This window comes from Castor canadensis, chromosome 2, assembly GCF_047511655.1.
Source record: "Castor canadensis chromosome 2, mCasCan1.hap1v2, whole genome shotgun sequence".
Taxonomy (NCBI): Eukaryota; Metazoa; Chordata; class Mammalia; order Rodentia; family Castoridae; genus Castor; species Castor canadensis.
The window spans coordinates 80,392,240-80,417,578 of NC_133387.1; the positions used below are offsets into that span (position 1 = coordinate 80,392,240).

At 34.3% G+C, this 25,339-nt stretch overlaps 1 protein-coding gene across 1 annotated transcript in view; it reads left to right on the forward strand.

Moving 5' to 3' along the window:
- The window catches only part of Itgb8 (integrin subunit beta 8), an 83,920-nt gene extending 59,098 nt beyond the window's left edge, over positions 1–24,822 (forward strand). Inside the window, exons 7-14 of the mRNA XM_074065138.1 lie at positions 921–1,016; positions 3,363–3,452; positions 6,592–6,726; positions 9,157–9,562; positions 14,864–15,089; positions 15,940–16,046; positions 19,205–19,368; positions 19,469–24,822. Of these exons, the coding sequence (XP_073921239.1) occupies positions 921–1,016; positions 3,363–3,452; positions 6,592–6,726; positions 9,157–9,562; positions 14,864–15,089; positions 15,940–16,046; positions 19,205–19,368; positions 19,469–19,591 (1,347 nt within the window). The 3' untranslated portion in view covers positions 19,592–24,822. The remainder of the gene's footprint in view (positions 1–920; positions 1,017–3,362; positions 3,453–6,591; positions 6,727–9,156; positions 9,563–14,863; positions 15,090–15,939; positions 16,047–19,204; positions 19,369–19,468) is intronic.
- Positions 24,823–25,339: the final 517 nt, after the last annotated feature.

Below are 25,339 nucleotides of genomic sequence, written 5' to 3' on the forward strand. Positions count from 1 at the left end.
ATAAATTACTTTGGTTCAAAAATCTTAAAGTCACTTCAATTTTCCTTATTTTCTCAAGACAATCTATGGCCCACTTAAAATTAAGGAAAAACCAAACCCAACCAAAATGTTCTAGAATCTAGGAATTTGTAGATTTGCAACCACAAACAAATGCTTTATAATTCTAAAACACAAAGTTCCTTTATGTTCCATAATTATCATCATGGAGCATAGCTTTTATGTGCTGAAAAAATTAATAATGTGTGGACAGATAAAATTAAAACTTTACCACCAATATTTTAAAGTGGAAGCCATTTAGTCAGTATTGTGATTCTAGAAGAATGGAGTAGTAAATAGTCAATTAGCTGAGATGACCTCAATGATTTCATGAAAATAGTCACAACATTTATCTAAGAAGAATCAACACATTAAATTATCTTTTAATCCAGTGGTAATCTAAAGAGGTTCCAATCACTTTTTGTACTGCGCAAAATTTGGCCATCTTCATTTGTCTAAATTATAAGTTTTATGGAGTTTTGCCTGTCAAATACATTGACGTTGATTGTATATTTCAAAAGGATTTCAGTGGCAACTGTGTGCTATGGCTCACACTTGCAATTGCAGCTGAGGTCTGTAGGATTATGATCCAGGCCAGCCCAGACACAAATGCAAGACCCTATCTCAAAAATAACCCAAGCAAAAAGGGCTGACTGGGGGAGTGTCTCCAGCACCTGCCTAGTAAGTTCAAACACCAGGACTGCCAAGAAATTAAAAAAAAAAAAAAAAAAAAAAGGAATTTCTATGCCTCTAGTAAAATCATAACCTTTCCCAAGTAGGTACATTGTTGCATAAATTACATGGTTTTCTGCAGAATAGATATTTGGATATGTATAGGATTGAGCAGCTAAATTTCACTCCCTTCTCTTTTTCATTACTCGCAGGAACATCCCTCGCTAGGCCAACTTTCAGAAAAGCTAGTAGACAACAACATTAATGTCATTTTTGCAGTTCAAGGAAAACAGTTTCATTGGTACAAGGTATGTTAATCCCCAAACCATAAAAATTTTATGTTTGATTTGGTGGTTATAATTAGAATACTTCTTAGAACCAGAGGTAAGAATTCTGGAATATACATTGCACAATCTAAATTGAATACTATATTAACTAAAATGTACTTTATGGTACCTTAAGTTAGTATTAAGGTATAAATTGTGGGCAATAATTGTCATTTGAGAATTATATTCTGTGTACATGGGCATAGCCTGATACTTAGGGTGGTACTGAATGTGACAGTACTAGGGAACACTTTTTCTCAGTTAAAAAGTATTTCACACTCAGTCTCTACACCTTTTATGTCCTGCTTATACTCTGATCCATGGGAATATCCTTATAATAAGCTATCAGTTTAATTTACAATAGCACTAGTATACCTCACTTAGACTTAGGTTGTACCAATAAAGGAACAAGAGGAGTCATAAAAGTGGCTAAACCAGCCAAAGCCTTTGTGCATAAGAATAATCTTGGTGGTGCCCAAAATCCTTTGAGGCAGGAGAGACTCACAGCAGAATAAACATTGTGCAACAGTGTCACACTAGGGGTGCATGGAACCCGCAACAGAGAACTGTCTGGCTGTTGTTTTCTTTCTGTCTTTGGAGGGCGGGGCGCGGGTCTCTATCTCAAGAAACTGTTTTTTCTTCATTTCCATGACTCTGTGATGCCCTCATTTTCGTCATCCATCACTCATCTTCCTCTCCTTTGACTAGCTTGGCTTTTTTCTACTACCCCTCTCAGTGGCCACTCTCCAGTGCCCTTTAGTCACTTCCTTATTCTTTAGAGGAATTACATTTTCTTTTGACTTCAACAAATACTTGAATTTGTTTGCATTTGCCATAGAGCAGGTGTTTCCTTTGTCAATTCATCTCATACCTAATTACTCTGTTTAACATCTGACAAAGTTACTTTAATCAGATCACTTCTTCCCTTAAAAATCTATAATGAGGCTTTATTTAATTCTCCAGTCTCTCAAATTTGTATGTCATGGAACCAGATATACCTTCAGAAGTAGGGCTGTAGCCCAAACTAAATGGCCCAAAACACGTTAATAATAACAGGAACTGTTTGCACTTACTAAGCACCTAACTATTGACAGACATTGAGTATAGAAACATTAATTCTTCTAGCCCTCTTAGCTACTCCTAACAATGAGGATAGCATACTTAATATGCCCACTTAAGAGGATGAGTACTCGCCCAGAGTTTTCTAACAACCCATATCTTGTGCTCTTAACCTCTAAGCTTCAGAGTTGACTTTCAAATATTGTGTAGCTTTTCAGAGCTTTTGCTTCCTCTTTCTCTGCTCCTTTTATTTCATCATAGCATTATTGGCTCTAGCATTTTCTCCCTGCTCTTTTGTAAATTTGTCTTTGACTTGTAAACTATAAAAACAGGTTTTTTATTAAGTGAATTATGTGCAGAGTGAAAATCATCAGGCTCCCAAAACCTGACCAACTCTACTGAGAGTGCTGTGTCTTGTCTTTGCAGCCACCTACTTGACTGTCCAATGATAAGGTTGTTTGGGTGGGGGACATTTGGGGAGTATTTTTTTCTCTGTGTGTGTGTGTGTGTGTGTGTGTGCGCGTGTGCTGTGGTTTGAACTCAAGGCCTCCTGCTTGCTAGGCAAGTGCTCTACCACTTGAGCCCTCGGCCCTTTTTTAGTTATTTTTCTGATGGTCTCCCATTTTTGCCAGAGGTTGGCCAGCCTCAAACCATGATCCTCTTGCTTTTACCTCCTAAATAGCTGGGATAGTTGTTCAATGAGGCTCCCACCTATGACTTTTTCTCCTATCTCATCCAAAATGTCCCAAAGGTCATTCCATAGAACAGTATTTATGTAAAATATTCACCTATAACACGAGAAAAGATTTTTGTAACTAAAGACATGGAAATGTTGCATTAAATAATATTAGATTTTTCCAAATTGTTATGGAAATAATTATTCCAAAATAATTATAAATTTTGGCCTACTCTGAATGTGTAAATGTGCATTTTGAGTCTCTAAGTGGAAGAAATGATTTGCAAAACGTCAACTTATTTTCCCTCAGAACCATTTTCACATTTAAAATACTTTGGGAAATGCTAGTCTAATTGGATTTTTAGCTCATCATGTAAAGCACAATGCACACACACTCACACACATATACACACCACCATTTCACAGGTATATGGGTTGGTAGCCGTCCTAGTTTGATTACATTTTTGTGTCATGTTTTTCATTCATATAATGACTCACATTACACTGATAACTACAAAATATTTAATATTTGCTGATTACTGAATGCTTGCATACTATTGTTATTATGTAAATATTACTGATATGTTTTATAGGACCTTCTACCCCTTTTACCTGGTACCATTGCTGGTGAAATACAGTCAAAGGCTGCAAACCTCAATAATTTGGTAGTAGAAGCTTATAAGGTATGTATATGTCATACACAATTTTTTCCAAATTAACTTTTAACCTCTGTTTTTGCGGGAAGGTACAAAATAGTGCTTTATCATCTTGAGAGGAGTGATAGAAAGAACATTAAGACTAGGGACTCATATAGGAACCAAGAGTTTAGCCATGACTCTACCATGAGCCACAATACTTCGGAAACTCACTTCAACTTTCTGTGCCTCATCATCTCATTGACCATTAACTAATAATACTGGGCCAGAGGCTATATAAATTTCTTCCCAAATCTAATGCTCAGTGGTTCACCAAGTCATGGCTGTAGAATATATTTTATTACCAAGAAGTTGCAAAGTTTCCTAAGTCATAAAGTAAGAAATGCATACTGTTATTTAAAACAACCTTCTGCCAGAGAAAATGAGCTATTTGAGATATACAGATTACTAAGAGGACATTGTGAACCTTCACAGATTGATCTCTGTGATCAATCATGTGTTTGATTAGTGAGTTATTTTAGCACTTTTCTCAAAACAGTTTGACTAAAAGAATCTCCTTAATAGATAAGAGTATTTTACTGAATTAATGGTTGTATGCTGTCATCAGTCCTGTGAACAGTGGATGACTGAAGGCAAAGAAACATCTGTTCTTTCAAACTGAATCATGCCTGGATGTAATAAGCATGGTTAAGATGTTGAAATAGTAGTTCTTTCATGCCTCTAAAAGCCAGGCACTTTCCATATATGACTTCATGGAATCCTCACACCTGATCTATAAGGCAGGTGTTAGTGCTCCCATTGCGTATTTGTAGGAATAGAGAAATGAGGTAAATTAACCAAAGGTCACACAGCTAATATGTAGAAGAAGCAGGATCAGAATCCAGATGTTCAACTTCAGGCCCCAGGTGCTTCCTGCTGTGATATCACCTGTTTTTCCTTTTTTTAAAAACACAGTGTCAAAAAAATATGCCTTAGTCTCCCTTGAATTTATGGGCCAGTTATGGTCTCACATCCCCAGTCCCCTGATTCTCTTTTCAACATGCAGAGCTTAATAGTGTAAGAGAGTAGCCAAAATGTGAAAAAACTTCAGGCCTCTTCTCTAATTGTCTTCAGGCAGTACCTGCCTTCAACTTGGGTACAAAAGGGAAAGGCAGGAAGTAGACACAGGATATGAAATGAAGAACCTGTTTAAACTTATTCTTTTAAAAAGAAAATAAACGTTGCTAGATTTGAATTTGCCAAGGATTTTTTTTCTGCCTGAAAACTACTTTTTATTGAAGTAAAAAAGAACACTTTTACAAAAGAAGGTTAGTACCAGGGAAACTTTTATATAAGAAAATCAAACATGTACACAATTCATTTCCATTGATAATGTTTCTAAGAATAAACACAAGAAAGTTCCCAAGAAAGAAAACTTCACTGGTAGGAATCACCTTGAGTTTTTATAGCACAAATTTTTTATTCTCCTAAGCAAGGTATACAAACCAATAAGTTTTACCATTGTGTCACACTGTACCAATGGAAAAGAAGGCAGCAGTATTCAGTGTCATGGTCTTTGGGTATGCCTTAGCCCATTGAGATCTTAATTAATCCTTCAATGGAAGAGTACTAGCAAATTCAACACTCTAGATAACTAATCTCCTTAAGTTCAGATTCTGTTATTATTTTTATGTGTCTGTATTTTCACAATTCTCCTGAAATTTCACTGCAGTCCAACAAAAATAATGAGCAATTCATTGGATAATTATATACCAAAAGATCTATTTGCTATTAAAATCTATTAGCTCAATATCTATTAGCTATTAAAAAGAGAAATTTAAGATTGGGTAAGAAGCTTAATTTCTAAATCCCAGAACTAGGAAGCGTTTTAGGTATTTGGTTTCACACATTACTTGAAAACCATTGACCTGTCCTAAAGTCTTAACAGAAGTAGAATTTCAGAGTAAGCTGAGAACACTCATAATATTAAATCCTTCTGATGTGATAAATTAGTGCACATCAACATGTGTATACCATTGGAAGTTTCTATTGATTTGCCAAAATTATTCAATTAATGGTTGCAGTGTATTAGCTCTCTGGAGATAAAATAAATGTATGGGCTGAAATAGTCTTGCCTAATCCAAATAATATTCATAAATTGGAGGAAAGTATCCGATTCTAAGGATATACAGCTAGAATTGCATGAATTATTAATCAGTAAGCATCTCTCTCTCTAAATGATTACTCTTAAAGACGTAAAATACTCAAGTAAAGAATAGAAACGACTAAAAATTTTTTCTTCATACATTGCCATATACTCTCTTTCTTTAGATACCTCATTTTACCCTTCCTTTTGTTTGTTTTGGAGGACAAAATGCACACACATGTGAAGGATATATTTAAAGTAGCTAGATCCTTTGGAACTCAAAGGTTGAGATGGGACAAAATTAGTGAGCACCTGATACATAATAGCCATTAAACGGGTGTTTGCTGAATGATTATATAAATGAATGAATAGTTTTCTTCCCCAAAAGAGACCTTAGTTTGCAATTACAACTTGAAAAAACAATTGATACAAGCAAGCTTTAGGGACTTTACAAAAATCCTGGGCCATTTTGGAGAATCTTAAAGGGCCATTTCTGTCAGGTCATTCTTGTGCCTACAGTGTAAACATAGTTTTCCAAACTGTACCTTTGAACTCAGTATCATTTGGGCACTTTAGCTTTCATGATAATCTAAAGTGTTTGAAATTAAAATGCTCCTTTAGTGCCTGTATACGTCAGAGGAACGTTCCACGTTTTGGGCCACGAAAATGTACCTTTTGTGATGTGTGTGCTCAATGCTGTATTTAAATTTTGTCATAAAATGTAAGTAGTATTGGATTTTAAAAGATTATATTTGCAACCCAGGCTAAGTGAAAAATATTTTCAAAATGACCAAAATTCAGTCATAGATATATGTAGAAAAATAGAACCATTTAAATGTAGACAATCTAATCAACTAGTACTTCTCACACATTTCAAATGTAATTGGTCATTATGTGGAAACACTGTTTGTATTCATCCTTTTATCCAGACTTTGATTAAGTTAAAAATTAAATCTAGAATGATTTAATAAGCTTGACTCTGCTTTGTTGCTTACATTTGAAACTAATATGGTGTGTCATTAAAATATTATGTCTCTGCAGAAACTCATTTCAGAAGTAAAAGTTCAGGTAGAAAACCAGGTACATGGTGTCGATTTTAACATTACTGCCATCTGTCCAGATGGGAACAGAAAACCAGGCGCTGTGGGATGTGGGAACGTGACAAGCAATGATGAAGTATGTGACTGTGTGTTTTTCTCATTTAAAATAAATTAAGTTGTTTGGCATGCTTTCTTACAGAAAAATCAAACCAGTCTCAAAAGCTTTACTTACTGCTGACTCCAAGAATCTTATTTATACTTCAAAGTAACTTTTTTTTGTCTCTTTTCAAGGTTGATTTTTGTTTTAACTCAATTGACTGTTCTTTCCTACTTTTAAAGTTAAAATAAGTATGTATTATATAAGATACTTACTGAGTATCAGTAACTTTAATCTTAGGTGTCACAACTTGTGTAGATGAGGAAGTCCTATCTCTTCAAAGAAGTGTTATCTCTATGATAACGATGATAATGCCTTTTGGTTTCAAATCTACTAATTATCAGAGTAAATGTGAAATTGTAAGTCATAAGCCGCAGAAAAGAATGAAGCAGTTGATAAATGCTTAGAATTTCAAAATCTTTCACTTTGCGATTGCCTCAATACACTTACAATGGGGTAGGGAATTGGTTAGGACCAATCCAAAAGGAGACGAGGCATCACTTATCTAGAAAGGGATAAGATGTTAAGAAGATAGACCCAGACTACAGCAGCAGTAGAACCTGAGGGCATAGGGATTCTACAAAGCCCACCCAACAGAGAAGCACATAGAACAGAACGTGCTGTTAAAAGGAGTCCTTGTAGATAAGTTGATTTTCATTGAGTCATTTACCTTTGGAGACATCAATTAACTGATTTTTAAATGAATTCTTGAACTAGAAGAGTTCTAATCATTCTTCCTTCTAACTCTAAAGTTAGAGTTATAATTTTATTAATTGTAAATCATAATTTTATTAATTTGCTATAATTTTATTAAGTACTTCAATGTCATGCTATCGAGAAAAAGATAAAAGATCCTAAGAGTCTAAGATTGAAAAAAGAGAACTTTCCATTTTTTTCCTCTTGGGAATTTAGAATCTGTGGACAGTGTGATTGTGCCTACAACATGTACATTTTAAACTGAGTTTTGCAAGTTTCTCATTCTGTAAATTCCTCTATAGTCGCTCCTTAGATTTTGTTCAAAAGAAATCATTTACTACTTTACAAAAGACATACTTGATGTCCATTAAATAGAGAGAAAACATTTTTTAGCAAATATAACACTAAATTACTTTCTGGGAAAAAAAAGTAGTGATTTCTTTCAAAAATCTAGTTTAGAAGAATGATTTTCCTTTTCACATTTTTTTCTTTCTTTGCCTACATTCCTTTTTTCCCTTTACTTTCAACCAATTCATATAAACAGTTTGACTCTGAGGAGTAATCATCTGACCTCTTAAATACATAAGCCCCAAGTTTTACTCTACTACTAGTAATGGCAGCGATCACATTACCATACACATCTGTCAGTCTTTAACATCCTAAAGGCAAAAATATTTTGAATATAATACCAACTGTATTGACTTGAATATTATAAAACTGATTCAAATTCCTAATTCATATATGTAAGCCTAAATTTAGGTTAGATCCTTTATATCACACAATAGAATTCTGAACCAAAAAGCCTCACAAGAATTATTATTAAAATATAATGAATTTCAGTCCAACATGATTAAGGGGAATGTATATCTATCTATCTGTCTGTCTGTCTATCTATCTTTCTATCTACAAGTCTTGTTAAATACAAAAGCACCCAAAGATGGCAAGGTGAGTCAACAAATATAAATAGACACATTACATCAATCATATTGCCTAAAAACAAGAAATGGAGAAAAAGGAAAAAGTTGGCAGAAGAAACAAACTACATAATTTCATGAAGGAAATCAGTCTTGCCATCTTGAGGTCCATTGTTCTGGATTAACTTCTCCTGCTAAAACAAATTATGTCTCTGCGTTGAGGTCCTAAGATTTGAGGACAAGAGTCCTAAGCCTCTTTCCTTGAGAAACATCCACTGATAGCTTTTATAAACTAAAATTTAACTCTGAAATTTTACTCTAACCTCTAGAAAATAGAAAAAAAAGAAGAAGAAAATTACTCATTTTGAACATGTCCACATTGATTGTAAACTAGGAGATCAGAAACCTATCACTTTGGTTTATCCATCCCCAGTGCCAAATATTCAATAACCTCACATTTTAAGGACTGAATCCAGGATTCACATTCTTAAGTTTTCTAAGAAATTAATCACCAAAGATGGTGTAGATACTTTAAATAGGGACATCTGCTTTACTTAATGCTGTAGCATAGTCAATTTGTAATCATTGGTCATTTCATTCTTTAATTCATTGATTAAGAAATAAATGATATAAAAAGTGAGTTTGCATCTACATACAAGATTGAGCAAGTATTTTATAAACACTGTTAATTTCCCCAGGATGGTATATTATCGATTCAACTATTATTAACAGGTATGACATTAGTAATAAAAATATAAAAAGACAGATAAATATATCTCCTTTTCCCTCTTAATTTTAGGTTCTTTTCAATGTAACAGTTACAATGAAAAATTGTGATGTCACAGGAGGAAAAACATATGCAATAATCAAACCAATTGGTTTCAATGAAACCACTAAAATTCATATACACAGAAGCTGCAGCTGTCAGTGTGAAGACCACAGAGGACCTGAAGGACAGTGTGTAGATGAAATTCTCCTAGATCCCAAGTGTGTGCAGTGTGAAGAGAGTAAGTGTCATTTTGATGAAGACCAATTTCCATCTGAGAGTTGCAAGTCACACAAGGATCAACCTATTTGCAGTGGTCGAGGAGTTTGTATATGTGGGAAGTGTTTGTGCCACAAAGCTAAGCATGGAAAAGTGTATGGGAAATACTGTGAAAAGGATGACTTTTCTTGTCCATATCACCATGGAGATATGTGTGCTGGTGAGTATAATATACATAGTTTCACTAATTGCAACTATAGTAGCTATATGTTAATGTGTCTTTAAGTCACATGTTATAAATTACCGCCACTCATTCTCAATTTAATGTTTACAGTAAGAAGAGAAATTAGATCATGGCAACATATCTGTAGCATATGATTTTAAAGTTTAAGTTTGTAGGATATACTTCAAAATAAAAACCTAAAATTAATTGTTTTCCTCACATATTCCTTGATCTAGGAAAGATTTATCTCAGAAAAGGAAATTACTAATAATGGCTGACACGTTTTCCAGAAGAATGAGGGTATTCTTCTATAAAGTCTGATTCATTCTGGCAAATGGTCACTCCCTCCAGCCTTTCAGAGGATTTTATTTCTGTCAGGATGAGGGGAAGTGAGCTATAAAAATATACTTTCATTCACTGGAAAATTCTTAATGCATCATTGTGGATGGTATTGTAAGTTTGCAGTAATTTAAACCTCCCCAGTTTATTTTTGGAGCACCAACAGCAACGGAATTGCCAAAGGACAGCATTCTTCAAGAAAATACTGGATCTGGTAATCTAGAAGATTAGTCCTGGTGGCCACACACAGACCAAATTGTAAAGTGAAATAAAATAAAAATATTAATTTTACTTTTGCCACCTACAGGTTAGAACCCAGAAAATCTAAGCAAGCTTTAAAAATTAAAACAAAATATCGTTTTAAAACAAATTAAATTACCTGTCATTTGAGTTCCTTGAGAGTTTTCCATGACAGTATAATAAATCAGTGAAAATAAAAACACCCTTTTAATACTTGCATTTTACTTTAAAAAATGCTAAATTATTGATGAATGGAAATATTTCATTGTCATAAAAGGATGGAAAGTATAAAAGCACAGAAAGTAAGAAAACTATAAAAATATTCTGCTCTGTGTAAGCTAAAAATTTGGCCTCTATTACATAAATATGCAATGGAAATTGTCTCTTTATTCTATTACATACATACTATATTTATCTAGCTATATCTGCAATTGGAGTAGGATAGATTATAAATGAGCCATTAGTTACTGTATTTTACAGGGAAAAGAAACATTATTTTACAGAGACAAGAAAGAATTTTCTGAGATTATTCTGTACAACTATCAATCTCTCAGAGCAGTTTATAATACATTGAGAGTTCCAGTCTCTGCAGAGAAATATCAGAAATGAATGTGCTGACCCTGTGTATATGATCCACAGGAATTGAGAATCCGCTCTGAATTGTTTGTGTATGAATGCATACCATAGGACTGACATGCATTTTCTCCACTACTCTCCTTTAGGAATAAAAACACATGCTCATAGGTCAGCTGGCTAGAATTCAGCATGCATGCTGCATAGGGAAATAGGATTTGGAAGACATTCCTTTGGCCTGGACCTCATTAGCTTTACACTTTGCAAACTAGCTGATCCAATAATAGAGACTATGAGACAGTTAACCTGTGAGGTGTGCAGCAATAAGAGACAGGAGAGAAGGAGTGAGAAAAAGAAAGAAAGAAAGAAAAGGTGAAAGGGAAGGATATAGGAGAAGAAAAGATTGATTGGTCTATAGTCAAATATGCTTGAGAAATGCTACAAAACCCTGTAAAATGTAACCCCCCTGAAGATTTCTAGTTCTCATTAACATATTAAAGTTTGGACACTTACAGTGTAAAATCTATTTAATTAATTAACCAATATTTCCTCAGTAGTGGGGCATCTTAGCTGTTTCTGTAGCTTGGCTATTGTGAATAGTGCTGCAATAAACATAGGCATGCAGAGGCCTTTGTTGTAATCTGACTCACATTCCTTCAGATGTGTCCCTAGGAATAGCATTGCTGGGTTGTATGGCAGATCTATTTCTAATTTTTGAGGAACCTCCATACTGTTTTCCATAGTGGTTATACTAGCTCACATTCCCACCAGCAGTAGAGGAGGGTTCCTTTTTCCCCTGCATCCTCACCAACATTTGTTGTTGTTGTTTTTGATGGTAGCTATTATAACAGAAATGAGGTGGAATCTTAATGTGGTTTTGATTTGTATGTCCTTTATGGCCAGGGATGGTAAGCATTTTTTCATGTGTTTTTTAGCCATTTGGACTTCTTCCTCGGAAAAGGCTCTGTTCAGTTCATTTGTCCATTTCTTTATTGGGTCATTAATTTTGGGGGAGTTTAGTTTTTTGAGCACCCTGTATATTCTGGTTATCAGTCCCTTGTCTAATGTATAGCTGGCAAAGGATTTCTCCCATTCTGTAGGTAACCTCTTCAATTTAGAAACCATTTCTTTTGTTGTACAAAAGCTTTTAATTTCATGTAGTCCCATTTGTCAATCCTTTCTCTTATTACTGAGCCAACTGAGTTCTACTGAGGAAGTCTTTGCATATGCTTATAGCTTCCAGTGTACTCCCTGTTCTTTCCTGTACTAGCTTCAAAGTTTCAGGTCTCATATTAAAGTGCTTAATCCACTGTGAGTTACACTTCTACAGGGTGACAAACATGGATCTAGTTTCAGTTTTCTGCAGACAGATATCCAGTTTTCCCAGCAACATTTGTTGAAGAGACTGTCTTTTCTCCATCATATGTTAATGACACCTTTGTCAAAAATCAGGCAGGCATAGCTGTGTGGCTTCATATCTGGGTCTTCTATTCTGTTCCACTGGTCTTCATGTCTGTTTTTGTGCCAGTACTATGCTGCTTTTATTGCTATGGCTCTGTAGTATAGTTTGAAGTCGGGTTGTGATACCTCCAGTGTTGTTCTTTTTGCTCAGTATTGTCTTGGCTATTTGTCGTCTTTTGTGCTTCCAACTGAACTTTAGGGTTGATTTTTCAATCTCTGATGAGTGTCATTGGGATTTTCATGGGAATTGCATTGAACATGTAGATTGCTTTTGGTAGTATAGACATTTTCACTATGTTGATTCTGCCAATCCGTGAGCACTGGAGATCTTTCCACCTTCTGTAGTCTTCTTCAATTTCTTTCTTCAGTGGTTTGTAGTTTTCCTTGTAGAGGCCATTCACATCCTTTGTTAAGTTTACTCCTAGGAATTTGATTTTTTGAGTCTATTGTAAATGGAATTGTTTTCCTATATCCTTTCTCAATCTGTTCACTGTTAGTGTATATGAGAGGCTACTGATTTTTGTAAATTGATTATGTATCCTGCTACTTTGCTGAAGCTGTTCATGGTGTCTAAGAGTTTTTTTGATCTTTTAGGCATAAGATCATGTTGTGTGCAAATAGGGATAGTTTGACTTATTCCTTACCTATTAGTATTCCTTTTATTTCTTTTTCCTGTCTTACTGCTTTGGCTAGGAAGACTATGTTGAATAGGAGTGGAGAGAGTAAGCACCTTTGTCTCATTACTGACTTTAGAGGAAATGGCTTCAGTTTTTCCCCATTAAGTATGATGTTGACTATAGCCTTGTCATACATAGCCTTTATTATGTTTAGGTACATTCATTTTATTCCTAGTTTCATCAGAGCTTTATCATGAAAGAATATTGAATTTTATCAAAGGCTTTTTCGGCATCCATGATTAAGTGGTTTTTGTCTTTGCTTCTATTAATATGCTATATTACATTTAATGATTTGTGTATGTGGAACCATCAACATCCTATTCCTGGAATGAAGCCAACTTGGTCATGGTATATTATTTTTTGTTATGCTGTTGAATTCAGTTTACCATTATTTTATTGAGGATTTTTGCATCTATGTTCATTGATGAGATTGACCTGTAATTCTCTTTTTATTGTAAACTTGTCCAATTTTGGGATGAGTATAAACTGGCTTCACAGATTGAGTTAGGCAGTGTTCCATCCCTTTCTATTTCATGGAAAAGTTTAAGAAATGCTGGTATTAGTTCTTCTTTAAAGGTCTCACAGAATTCAGTGGAGAATCCATCAGGTCTTGGACTTTTCTTTTTTGGGAGACTATTGTCAATTTCATTGTGTGTTATAGATATGTTTAGGTGATTAATATCCTGTTGGTTCAGTTTTAGATGGTCATAAGTATCTAGAAATTTGTTCATTTCTTCTAGGTTTTCCAATTTATTTGAATATAAGTCTTCAAAGTAGTCCCTAATGATTCCCTAGATTTCCTTGGTGTTTGTCATTATCTCCCCCTTTTCATTTCTGATTTCATTAGTTTGAGTCTTTTCCCTCCTCATTTTAGTCAGGTTTGTTAGGGGTTTGTCAAGCTTGTTTATTTTTTTTCAAAGAACCAGCTTTTTGTTTTGTTGATTCTTTGTATGGCTTATTTGGTCTTTATTTTATTGATTTTGGCCTTTAGTTTTATTATTTCTCTCCTGCTTGTTTTGGGTTTAGTTTGTTCTTGTTTTTCTAGGAGTTTGAAATGCAGCATTAAGTCATTTATTTGAGATCTTTCTATGTTGTTAATATATGCACTCATAGCTACAAACTTTCCTTTTAGGACTGCCTTTGCCGTGTCCCACAGGTTCTAATAGATTGTGTTTTCATTTTCACTAAATTCCAGGAACATTTTTCTTTTCTGCTTTATTTCTTCTATGACCCACTGATCATTGAGCAATGTGTTGTTCAACTTCCAATTGTTTGCATATTTTCTGCTGCTTCTTTTGTTATTGAGTTCTAGTTTGATTGCGTTGTGGTCAGACAGCATGCAGGGGGTTATTTCAACTTTCTTATATTTGTTGAGACTTGCTTTGTGCCCTAAGATCTGACCCATTTTGGAGAAAGTTTCATGGGCTGCTGAGAAGATTGTATGTTGTGCTGTTGCAGGATGGAATACTCTGTAGACAGCTGTCAGATCTATGGTGTCATTCAGTTCTGGAATTTCTTTGTTGATTTTTTGTCTGGATGACCTATCTATTGGTGATAGAGGAGTATTAAAGTCTCCCACTACCACTGTGTTAGGGTCTATCTGTGATTTTTAAGTCTATTAGTGTATGCTTAATGAAGTTGGATGCACTAACATTGGGCACATATAAGTTGATGGTTATTATTTCCTCTTGATGTATTACATTTCAGCTTCTTTATAGTTATGTGTTTTTAATTTAAGACTGACTTCATAATGACATTCAAATAATTTGACAGCCACCAAAGTAGCTTGATACTTGTTAGCACGCTATATTAGTATGAGGCAGTTATATATAATACAAAACAATAGGTACGCCTAAATCCTGGCATTATTTCTGTCAGACAAGTAGAAAGTCTTCATTCACTTAACCATCAGTTTTGCCATAGTGATGGAGGAGGGAATCTGTATTTAGAATCTCTTTGTGAAGTCAATGGTGTGGGTAACATAGGCCATGTTGCATCTTGCTTACAGGTCACGGAGAGTGTGAAGCAGGCAGATGCCAATGCTTCAGTGGCTGGGAAGGGGATCGGTGCCAGTGCCCATCAGCATCAGCCCAGCATTGTGTCAATCCCAAGGGGCAGGTGTGCAGTGGAAGAGGCACATGTGTGTGTGGCAGATGTGAATGCACTGATCCCAGGAGCATCGGGCGTTTCTGTGAACACTGCCCCACCTGTCACACAGGCTGCAGTGAAAACTGGTATGGCTCTCTTGTCTCCAGAACATATAAAACAGTTCTTTATTCTGTCTTTCTGCACCTTAATAGTTGCCAGATAAATTGCTACTATTATGCAAAAAAAAAAAAATGGAATGGGTAATCTCTGGCCACTAGGTAGCTGTGGAAAAATCAGAATAAATCCAGATGTTCATTGCCTTAGTTTTTTTAAAAATAAATTTCTGAAAACAGAATAGTCACTTGTATGATGAAGCACAAATTGTTTAAAATCCTCTGCATTTCAGCTTGAAAATGAGGATAATAATAAGATAAAATAATAGAAAGAATTACATTAAATAAATTGTGAATAAAAACACCTTTGTATTTAGTGCATGGTGGTCATAGAACAAATGTTAGATGTCATTATTACTGTTAATTATTACTATCAATATTTTAATGATAAAGAATGATGGTAGCTATGAAGTACTCTAGAAATTAGTGATACATAAGTGATAATTAGTGATACATGATGAAAGATGAGATGTTAAGTGAAGGTGACACTGTTTTGTGCTAATAGCTAATTTTTTTATAATAATTTTAGGCTTGCTAAAAAAAGTTACCAAACTAAATACCACTGTACCTTCTAATTTGATTTATTCAAATCTTTTATATATGTACTTTCTGAAATCACTAACTCAAGAATTTTGGAATTATACATAGTAATTTATTGACATCTCTTGGAAATGCAATACTTCAACATAATAATGGATTTATTTCTAGTGGGCCTAATCAAAATTTGAAGTGTCTCTTATTATTCTGATATTTTATTTCTCACAGAAAAGATTATAGTCTTCCACCCTTGAAAAAAAATAAATGTTTTAAATTCCCTTCACAGGAATTGTAAGCAATGTCTTCACCCACACAATCTATCTCAAGCTGTACTTGACCAGTGTAAAACCTCATGTGCCCTCACAGAAGTGCATTATATGGAACAAACACCAGGTAAACCAAAGGCGCATAATCAGCGCACCAAAGGGTATCTGTAAAGGATCATGTTGCCCAAAAGTCCCCACAAAAACCAAGCAAAAGAAATGATTAATAACTTCAATTTTGATTTCATTATGAAACATTGCTTTTTTTAAAATAGCTCTATTAAGGCATCATGAACATACAAAAAACTGCATATATTCATGGATACAGTTTAATGACTTTGTGATTCTCTTTTTTAAATCTCCTAGAGCTGATATGCTTGAGTAGTTAGGTTTATCATCTCACCTTCACAGCTCTATTTCCATGTCATATATCCCCATGGAGGGGCATCCGAATGAATTGTCCAGAGAGACCTCAGTGGGCCAAAAAGATGGGTTCCCCCTATAGACTCATTTCACTAAGAAGTAGGATCTCTAGAGCCATTAGCCTTTAAACCTTAAACTTACTTTCAGTTCTGACTTTCCTCCACCTAGTCAACACTTACTCTCATGTTCCAGGTGAGGCCATAAAAATCTAAATAGCAGTCATTCGCTTTTGCAGTGTAGGCAATTCAAAATGGCTAGCCTTCCTGGTACTGATTCTGATATAAAGGCAGCTTAGGGGTGAGTAGCTATAAGTGTTGCAGGAGGAAGAGGGTGTGGAAGTTTTAGACTGAAGATCTTGGCTTAAAGCCCTTAGCATTATTAATTAAGAAATATCAGCCTTACTACAAAATTTCCCTGAGCTTCAGATTTCTTATCTGTGAAACTGAGATCCATCTCAAAGGGATATATGACATTAAATGACCCAGTGAACATGAAAGAAATACCTAAGGTAAACAATGGCACATAAATAGGAAAAACGTGAGGACTATGTTCTAAGACTATTTTTAAGCTGATAAGAAACAATAATATACTTGATTTAGCCAAAAGGCAGGCTACAAAGTAATTTTAAGGCTATTTTTTAAACAAAACTGTATTAGAACCCTAAATCTAGAACCCCACTTTGAACAGGTATAAGTAAGGTACACAATAAATTAGAGATTAAGCTTGAGATGCGATCACCATTGAAAACATTCCCACTGCTTCTACTGTTGCCAACCTCTCATCCAACCTGAAGGAAAAATTCCTACTCTTAGAGAGACTGTAGAGATGAATAAACTCCCTCCAGAGTTTTGTTCCCTTTCTCCCTTGCATCCACATTGGTCTTAACCTATAATGAACTTGGCTCCAAAATGAACCCCATGTGCTGCCAGCTGGGGCTGCAGCAATCACTTTAGAAAGCCAAGTGCCTTTCTAATAAATGGGGTCCTTATTATCAACATGTCATTTATTAAGTTAAGTAAACACTACTCTGACTTAAGTGTTGTTACAAACAGTATTTCCTTAAAACTCCTAAAGAAAGCCCTGGCCTGACTTAAACTAAAAAAAAGCATGGGCCAGACGTGTTTGTCCATCCGTAACATCACTGCAAAGTGCATGCAGATTTGAGCCTTCAGGATGTCCTCTATGCTAACCTGTTAGCAACACCTCTTAAATGTACCTCTAGCTAGAAGGCTCCTCTCCCCTGACAGCTATTGTGCAAGGAGAGGAAAAGGGCATTTGTTAGGCACCTCTATTATCTGTCTACTCAATCACACTTAAAGGGTCTTCTTTCGGTCTCTCTGGCTAAGCTCCCACCAGGCAAAAAGCCAGGAAGTGGGATCAAGCCACGTGCCCCTTCTGAGGATCTGCCTTAGTTGATTAAGTGGACTAAGTCAGCCAAGGGACATGACAGTCTGTCAGGACAAAAAAGCATGAGGATAGTTAACCTGAAGGCAGCTGCAGAAGATCAAAGGGCAGCACCTCTGAACATAGCATTTCAGGCTCTGTCTTCAAGAGATCTGTAACCATGCATGGCTTGCACTGGCATCTGGTATATCCATTCCAGTGATTAGCCTTGGTGTCTGCCTTTGACCTTCTTTCCAAGGTCCCTTATCACTGACCAAAAGTGAAATTTGACTCAAATAAATCTTCACACTTGGAGAGGGTCCCTTGCCCTTATCACTAAGTTCTTGTCTTTCTCAAGAGAATGGTTGGTCATCACTAGAAATTCAGACCCAAATCATCCATGATGCCCTGTTCTTAGTCATGGCAGGTCACCTCCCTAGAGGCCTTCTCCAGGAAGACTTGAACATTTAGATGAGGTCCCCAAAGTCTGCAGAATGGGTCAAGAGCAAATGCCTCTTTAGGCCAGGAAGTGATTTATGACTCTAGGGCAGCTAATGAGTTCTGTGGAATACCCACTATTGTGCAACATCATTACTCTAAGATTAGGGTAATACCTCTGGCAAGAGCACAGCCTGCAGATTTTCCAGTGAGAGTTTTGCCAAAGGTCTTGTGCTAAAACAGAGGTCTAACATGCCTCTCCTCTTAACACGGCTTTTTTTTTTTTTTTGCTCTAGTAATTATTTGTGCTTAGAAAAATGCAGAATGTATTTTTGGAGGCAAGCAGAATAGATTTGGTTAATGGACAAGTAAAACTTTAATTAACAGAAAGTGAAGTGAGAGATTTGTGTATTCTCCCAATTTGGACACTCCTATTTCCTAGAGAAGTCATGTATAATAATAGTGAAATCTTACCCTGTGATTTCAGAGGAAATATTTATTTATCTATTAGAGTAGTGCTGATTTTAGCTTCTGCAGATGTTTACTTTTTTCCCATTGCTGGTGTGCAGCAAATGAATAAAAACACAACAAGGGAAACATATGCTAATGCCCAGAGCTGGTAAATAATTTTTTAAGTACTCTCTTCTACTTAGTGTTGAAAAGTATACACTACAAAAACCTGCCCTCTCACTGTAATGTATAAAATTGCATTTGTGCAAAGGTTTGGGCATATTCCAGCTAGTACAATTATAAAATCAAGCTGCAAAGAAATAATGTTATTAAATACTTTCATTGTGGCTATTCCCCAAAGGAAGGTTTTCTTTTGAAAATGTTTAATAACAAATGTGCAATAAAAATTAGAGTTTACTATTTTGAGTCAACAGTAATGTCAGTCCCCTATTTTGGAAATACCTCTGTTCTGTTAATTGAGTTATAAATGTCTCTGGTTCTGTTATTTGAGTTGTAAACATCATTTACTTAATATAATCCGTTGATTTACTCCTTCCAGCCTTTTAATCTCCTGCTTTGTTTGTTTTATTGCAGAATGTTTGTCTAGCCCAAGCTACTTGAGAATATTTTTCATCATATTCATAGTTACTTTCTTGATTGGGTTGCTTAAAGTCCTTATCATTAGACAGGTGATACTACAATGGAATAGCAATAAAATTAAATCCTCATCAGATTACAGAGTGTCCACCTCAAAAAAGGTCAGTGAATTCTAAGAAAAGAAAGACTATCAATATATTTCATCTAATTAATAGAATATCTTAGGGACTTGATTAATAATAATATTTCTTCTCCATCAAGGACAAATTGATTCTGCAAAGTGTTTGCACAAGAGCTGTAACCTACCGGCGTGAGAAACCTGAAGAAATAAAACTGGATATCAGCAAATTAAATGCTCATGAGACTTTCAGGTGCAACTTCTAAGCAAAGATAAAAAAAAAATTTTATGGAAAACTGGATTTTTAAAATAATTGCTCCTAAAAAATATAATTTTAAAAGTCACAGGAGGAGACAAATTGTTTGAGATCATGCCATTCCTGGTTGCTTACTGGCAAACATCCTCAATGTCATGTGACTCACACAGCTGCTGAATTTTCCAGAGAAAAATGTGTCTTACTACTGTTTAAGACTAGTGTCATTGTAGCACTTTACTGTAATATATAACTTATTTAGACCAGCATAGAATGTAGATCATCTGAAGAGCACTGATTACACTTTACAGGTACCTGCCATTCCTATGCTTCCCGTAAAGACAAAATGCGTGAGACAGGTTAGCATTGTGTCCTTACAAGGGTGCAGTAATAATTCCTGCACAGAACATGAAGATGAAAGTAATAGTCCAGCAGTTCCATACAAAAGTTGCCGAACAGTTTAACAATTGGCAGTGACTAGACAAGAACAACCAGACGAATAAATTATTAATGCTTCACTCCTTCAGGAAGTGAACAGATAGACTCTTAATATTAAGGGATATTGTTTCAAGACTGTGTAGTTTGATACATGTATATGTTTTCTTCTTTTTACAAAATGGATACTAATTCCAACATTCGCTCCCATTTTCATTTATATTTTGTTTTTTCCCTTCCAGAATAGTTTATTATATATGTGACAAATGACTGGACTAAATAAGTGCTAAGTTACTACTGCCATAAAGACCTATAATATAATGTCACTTTATTATAATACTGGTTTTAAAAGTTGAATGTTAATTAGGGACACTGTAAAGTACCATCTGAACCTGAATAGCTTCACTGTTTGAAGATGTGGAGTTTTATATCTTCTTACCTGGGAAACTGGATGGATTGTTTCACCATTTTATTTGTTTAATCTGTAAATTGAAATCCACAAGATATTTAGAAACTCTGCCTCAAGCAAAGTACCACATTTTTAATGAGTTTTCTTAGGTTTTGACTCCAAGTAGATATCAACATTTTTTCAAATGAAAAGCTATATTATTTTTGCCCTCAGTGCAGCCTACAAACATTCTTCTCCTGAATCACCCCAACCCTACTCACCAGAATTCATAAAAGGATAAAATTGGAGGAGAGTACACAATACCTTAAAATAAGCTAATTTTCCTCTTAGTTAGCCAGGGTACTGAGCCTCAGAAAGTTTAAATGATTTCTTAAAAAACACTTGAGTGACAAAGTGGCAGCATTAGAAAAAAGCTGTCTTCTAATTAGAGTCCAGTGTTCATTGTACAATATCATGCTACCTCTTGAATCTTTAAAATATTCAATTGGCAAATAATTTAAATGTGATTTATTAAAGTCTTAAGTATATGAGCATGAGATAATTTAAAAGCAAAGTAGAGAACAGTAATTCAAACTATATTGTCCACAATAGGCTTCTAGTTTTTTCTGCCGGTCACCTTCTGATAAGAGACTGCTGCATCATAAGGACAGGGAAATCCCTTCAAACTATACCCTGCATGAACAGTGCCCCCTAGAGTCATGCACACTACTCAAGTAGAAGCCAGTGAGTTCTAATTTCCAACTGTCCTGTGTGCAATACAGAGTTATACTTACTACAATAAAGGAATTTACTTAATATATCATCTTATTATTAATTCTGCAGAATTTCTGTCTTTTAGCACTTGGGTGAAAATTCTAGGTATTTGAATCTTGATGAAGACTGACCTCCAACCTATGTCCTACCTAAAGAGAACAGAAAAACATGTAAGTCATTCTTGGGCCAACAAACACAGAAAGTCCATTAGCAGTCTTTTAAGGCAAAGCAGTTATGATGCTAACTTGAATTGCATCTGAATCCCCAAAGAAAGACTGATGACATTAGCATAATTCAGAATTGTGACTCACTTGTGTAAGAACATTGGTCACTAAAGATAATGTAAAAATTATATTTTGTTGTCTATTACCTGCAGCATCCTTTTATAAATAAATAAATAATAACTGATGCCTTGACAACTCCCCAAAAGGAAAAAGTGGAAGACAAGATATCCATTAATTAAAATACTGACAATGTAAAAATGAACATGACAATGTTTATGAATAATAAATTAATTTCCATATGGAATGAGCAAAAGAGCATAATTAAAGCGAAGATCTTCAAAACAAGGATTTATAGTTTTTAAACTCTTATTAGTTTGCACTAACTTCAAAATGAACCAAGGCTGTTATCACAGGAAGGGACAAACTTCCTGGTAGGCAATTCATTACTAAGTGATGATACGTAGTTACGTGTGGGATGTCTTGTGGTTTCTTTTTCTTTTCCTTTTTACTTAAAAAGCTAATTCTTAATGACTTAGGGCTTATATTTTACTTGAATAATTAATATTTTTCTCTGTAATGGTTTGTGAGAAAAGAATTAGTATTTGACCAGTTAGAACTTATTAAAAGGTAAGGGGAAACAGGGTATCCTTAGATTAAATAACATATAAATAGAGCCTATTTTCAACTCCTGTAACCACAGGAGCTTTTCAGACTCATTGATATTAAACACAATTAATTAAATTTTAAATTATTAACAAAATTAAGAACTTGAGCAACACTTTTGGTACGAAAGCACTTTTTGTGCTCTGAAGTATATAATGATTAAGAAATGTGCCATACATACACTACGACAAAACTGTATGCAACCTGTTTCTCTGGGATATCTTTACACTGCAGTGCACATGTGTTTATAGGTATTTGATATATTTTCGGAATTTTCTACTATTTATTAGGCCATAGACATTCTTTGGAAGACTTAAAAATTACCTAAAACTCTAATTATGTCCTAAATATTCAATTTAGCTTTGATTTATTAAAAAAAAATCTAAATATTTATGAAGGCAAATTTTTCAAAACTGAAAAAGTTAAAATTAGTGGATGTATCATATGCAACATTTCACCAAAAAATAAATCCCAAATATTTATAACATTTAATCTCCACTGAAAATATTCTTATATATAACAGCAGACATCTATGAGACACTGAAATATTTTATGCTAGAACTATGAGGATATAGAATATTTTATGATAAACTATGAAAAATATGGAATTATATTCCTCTTAGTTCCTGGCAGAGTAGATTAAACTTCAATGGCTTTCTTTCCTTTCCTGACTCCTGTTTTTTCCACTTACTTTTCCCAAGCTATTGCCCAAAAGCTTCAAGCTCAATAAGCCTAATTGTGAAAAACAACATGTAATGATACAATTAAGTTCTTCATTTCCAAAGTTCTCTTGTTGATTTTAACATTTATTTGAATCCATGTCCCTGAGAAAAGACAGATCCATTAAAAGCTAAGAATATTTAAATTTTCACAACTGTTTGAACATCTTTCCATTTTGAGGGATTTAAGATTCATATGTTTTCATAAAAGTAGCAAATGAAATGTAATTACTTGGGAGCTCAGTCATGTGCATATTATATTCTCTTTTGTTTAGTCTTAATTAATTGACTATCCTTATCTATATTGACCTTAAGAACTCCATTTCATGCAAAGCAAACTTTTTCAAAGTGACATACAACTGCTCTTTCAAATGATTTTTTTCTTTTGTAATTCTTCCATAGCAAATTTACTATATGTGGCTGATATTAACATATCTATACATGTGTCTCCTTGATTCCAGAGCACACATCTGTAAAATTGTGATGTCTCTTGACATTGTTGACATTTTAGGTGCAGTGTTTAAAATTGTGCTTGAATAAATGTTACACTAATTCAACTTTAACTAAACATTCATAGGTATAGGGATATTCTTTTTCTTATAAATGTTTGTGAATTCAAATTATAGAGCCATTTTTCAGTGCAACTGAATCACATACAATTCATTGTGGAGCCTAACTGTCTGTCAGCTCAGATCCTGCGTATCAGTAAGTTATGTAAGCTCTTTTGGGCTCCTGTTTATATTTTATGTAATGGCCATCACCTCAGCAAACTTAACTGACAAGAATGGGTGGGTTTCTCCCACCTATGTTAATAAGTTTTTATTCTTCCTATTGCTTTCTAATGGATCCTTTGATATGATCATCTCACTTTTAAAAATTTAACTGGAAAAATTTACATGAAGCCATCATAATTAAATTTTACAACATTTTGTATGTCTCATATCAATGGCAGGAAAAAAGTGTAACACAACAAATCAGTCTTGTGGAAAGCAACTTCCTTCTCATGTCCTCCTACTATTTTATTTGTCCTAATCCTTTCTGTTTAGTTGATATTGTCCTTGACTCTGGTAAACTTCCCCTCAAGCCCATGTTGTAAAACTGCATATTTTAATTTTGTGAAATGATAGTTTAGCTCTCTGGGCAGCTTTTAATGAAATACCTGAGAGTAATAACACTACTCTTGTATCTACCTGAAATACCTTTCTACATAAAGTTTATCTTTGTAAGCTAACTCTTTTAATCAGGTTTCTAGCCTCTATAACCAACTTCATTTAAAATTGTCTAACACGACAGTATAGTAAAACCACTGCAATCATCAAGGATGGAAAGTGTGTGATTTGTGTAAAGAACTTTTCCCAGATTTACACAATCCCACATAAAATGTGATTTTGAGACAAATATGGTACATAGATTTTATTAAAAATGTTGATTATAAATATTGTAATTCTAAATTATAAGAAAGTACAAATTTGCACATATTAATATAGAAACTCATTTTGTGTATATTTAACATACCTTTAAAACTATTTTGCATTTGCCAGCTATTTTATTTAGGTTTTTTAAACCTCTGAAAGAAATTAGAAATGCTTTTAAATTATTGGTAACAAAACCTTATTTTGTTTCACTTAACATGTGCTGCCTTTGTAAAAAGAAATTTAATATAGAATGTACTTTTAAATTAAAATATTTGAATATAAAATAGCTATAAGAAATAAATTCTTACTAAACATGTTTTGTATTATTTCTGGCTTTGGATTATACATAAAGTTAAATTGCCTTAAATGATACAGGAGATTGAGAATATGATAGTGTCATGTAATGTACTATGAACCTGTTCACATGACTCTGATTGACTACTAACTTCTGTTTTATGTATTTATTAAAGAGCTGACACTGTAGATTGTTGTGAGATGTTTATTTTTCTAACAGAGCTTATAATAGTTATGACAAGGCATTTAATTAATATACCATTCTGTTTAAATGTAGCTGTTAATAGATATAAAATTTTATGTTTTGAAATAAAAATGTAAAGTTCTAAGAATATGCAGAATGTTTCTTTATTTACTGTATGTGTCATGACCACCAAGACTGACAGACAATGAGAGTTGCCACTTGAGAAAATGTAATAGCATCCAAACATTGTCAGTGGCAAAGCTTGTTACATAATTAATAAAACCTACTTCTAGACCTTGTAGGGCCAACGACGAAGAGGTTGGGCCATGCTTATCACCCATTTCCCTTTTGATAGCTACTCAGTACTGGGAACAAAAAGAATATCCTACTGGCAAAGAACTGAAAAATTATCTAAATGTTAAAACAAATTTTTCTACCTTCAAGAGACTTCTACCATGAAGTATGGTACAAATCTTGATCCCAATATAGCACGTTTATACTTGAATTGTACTTTCTAGAGTCATACTTAAACTCTCATATGTTACAATTTTGCTTTATTTAACCTAGGGGAGAAAATAAAGCAAAAGGGTAGGGGATATGGTAAACATTAAATAAGATATTTAGACAGAGTCCCTGTCCTTAAGGAGCTTTTAAGAGTTTGAATA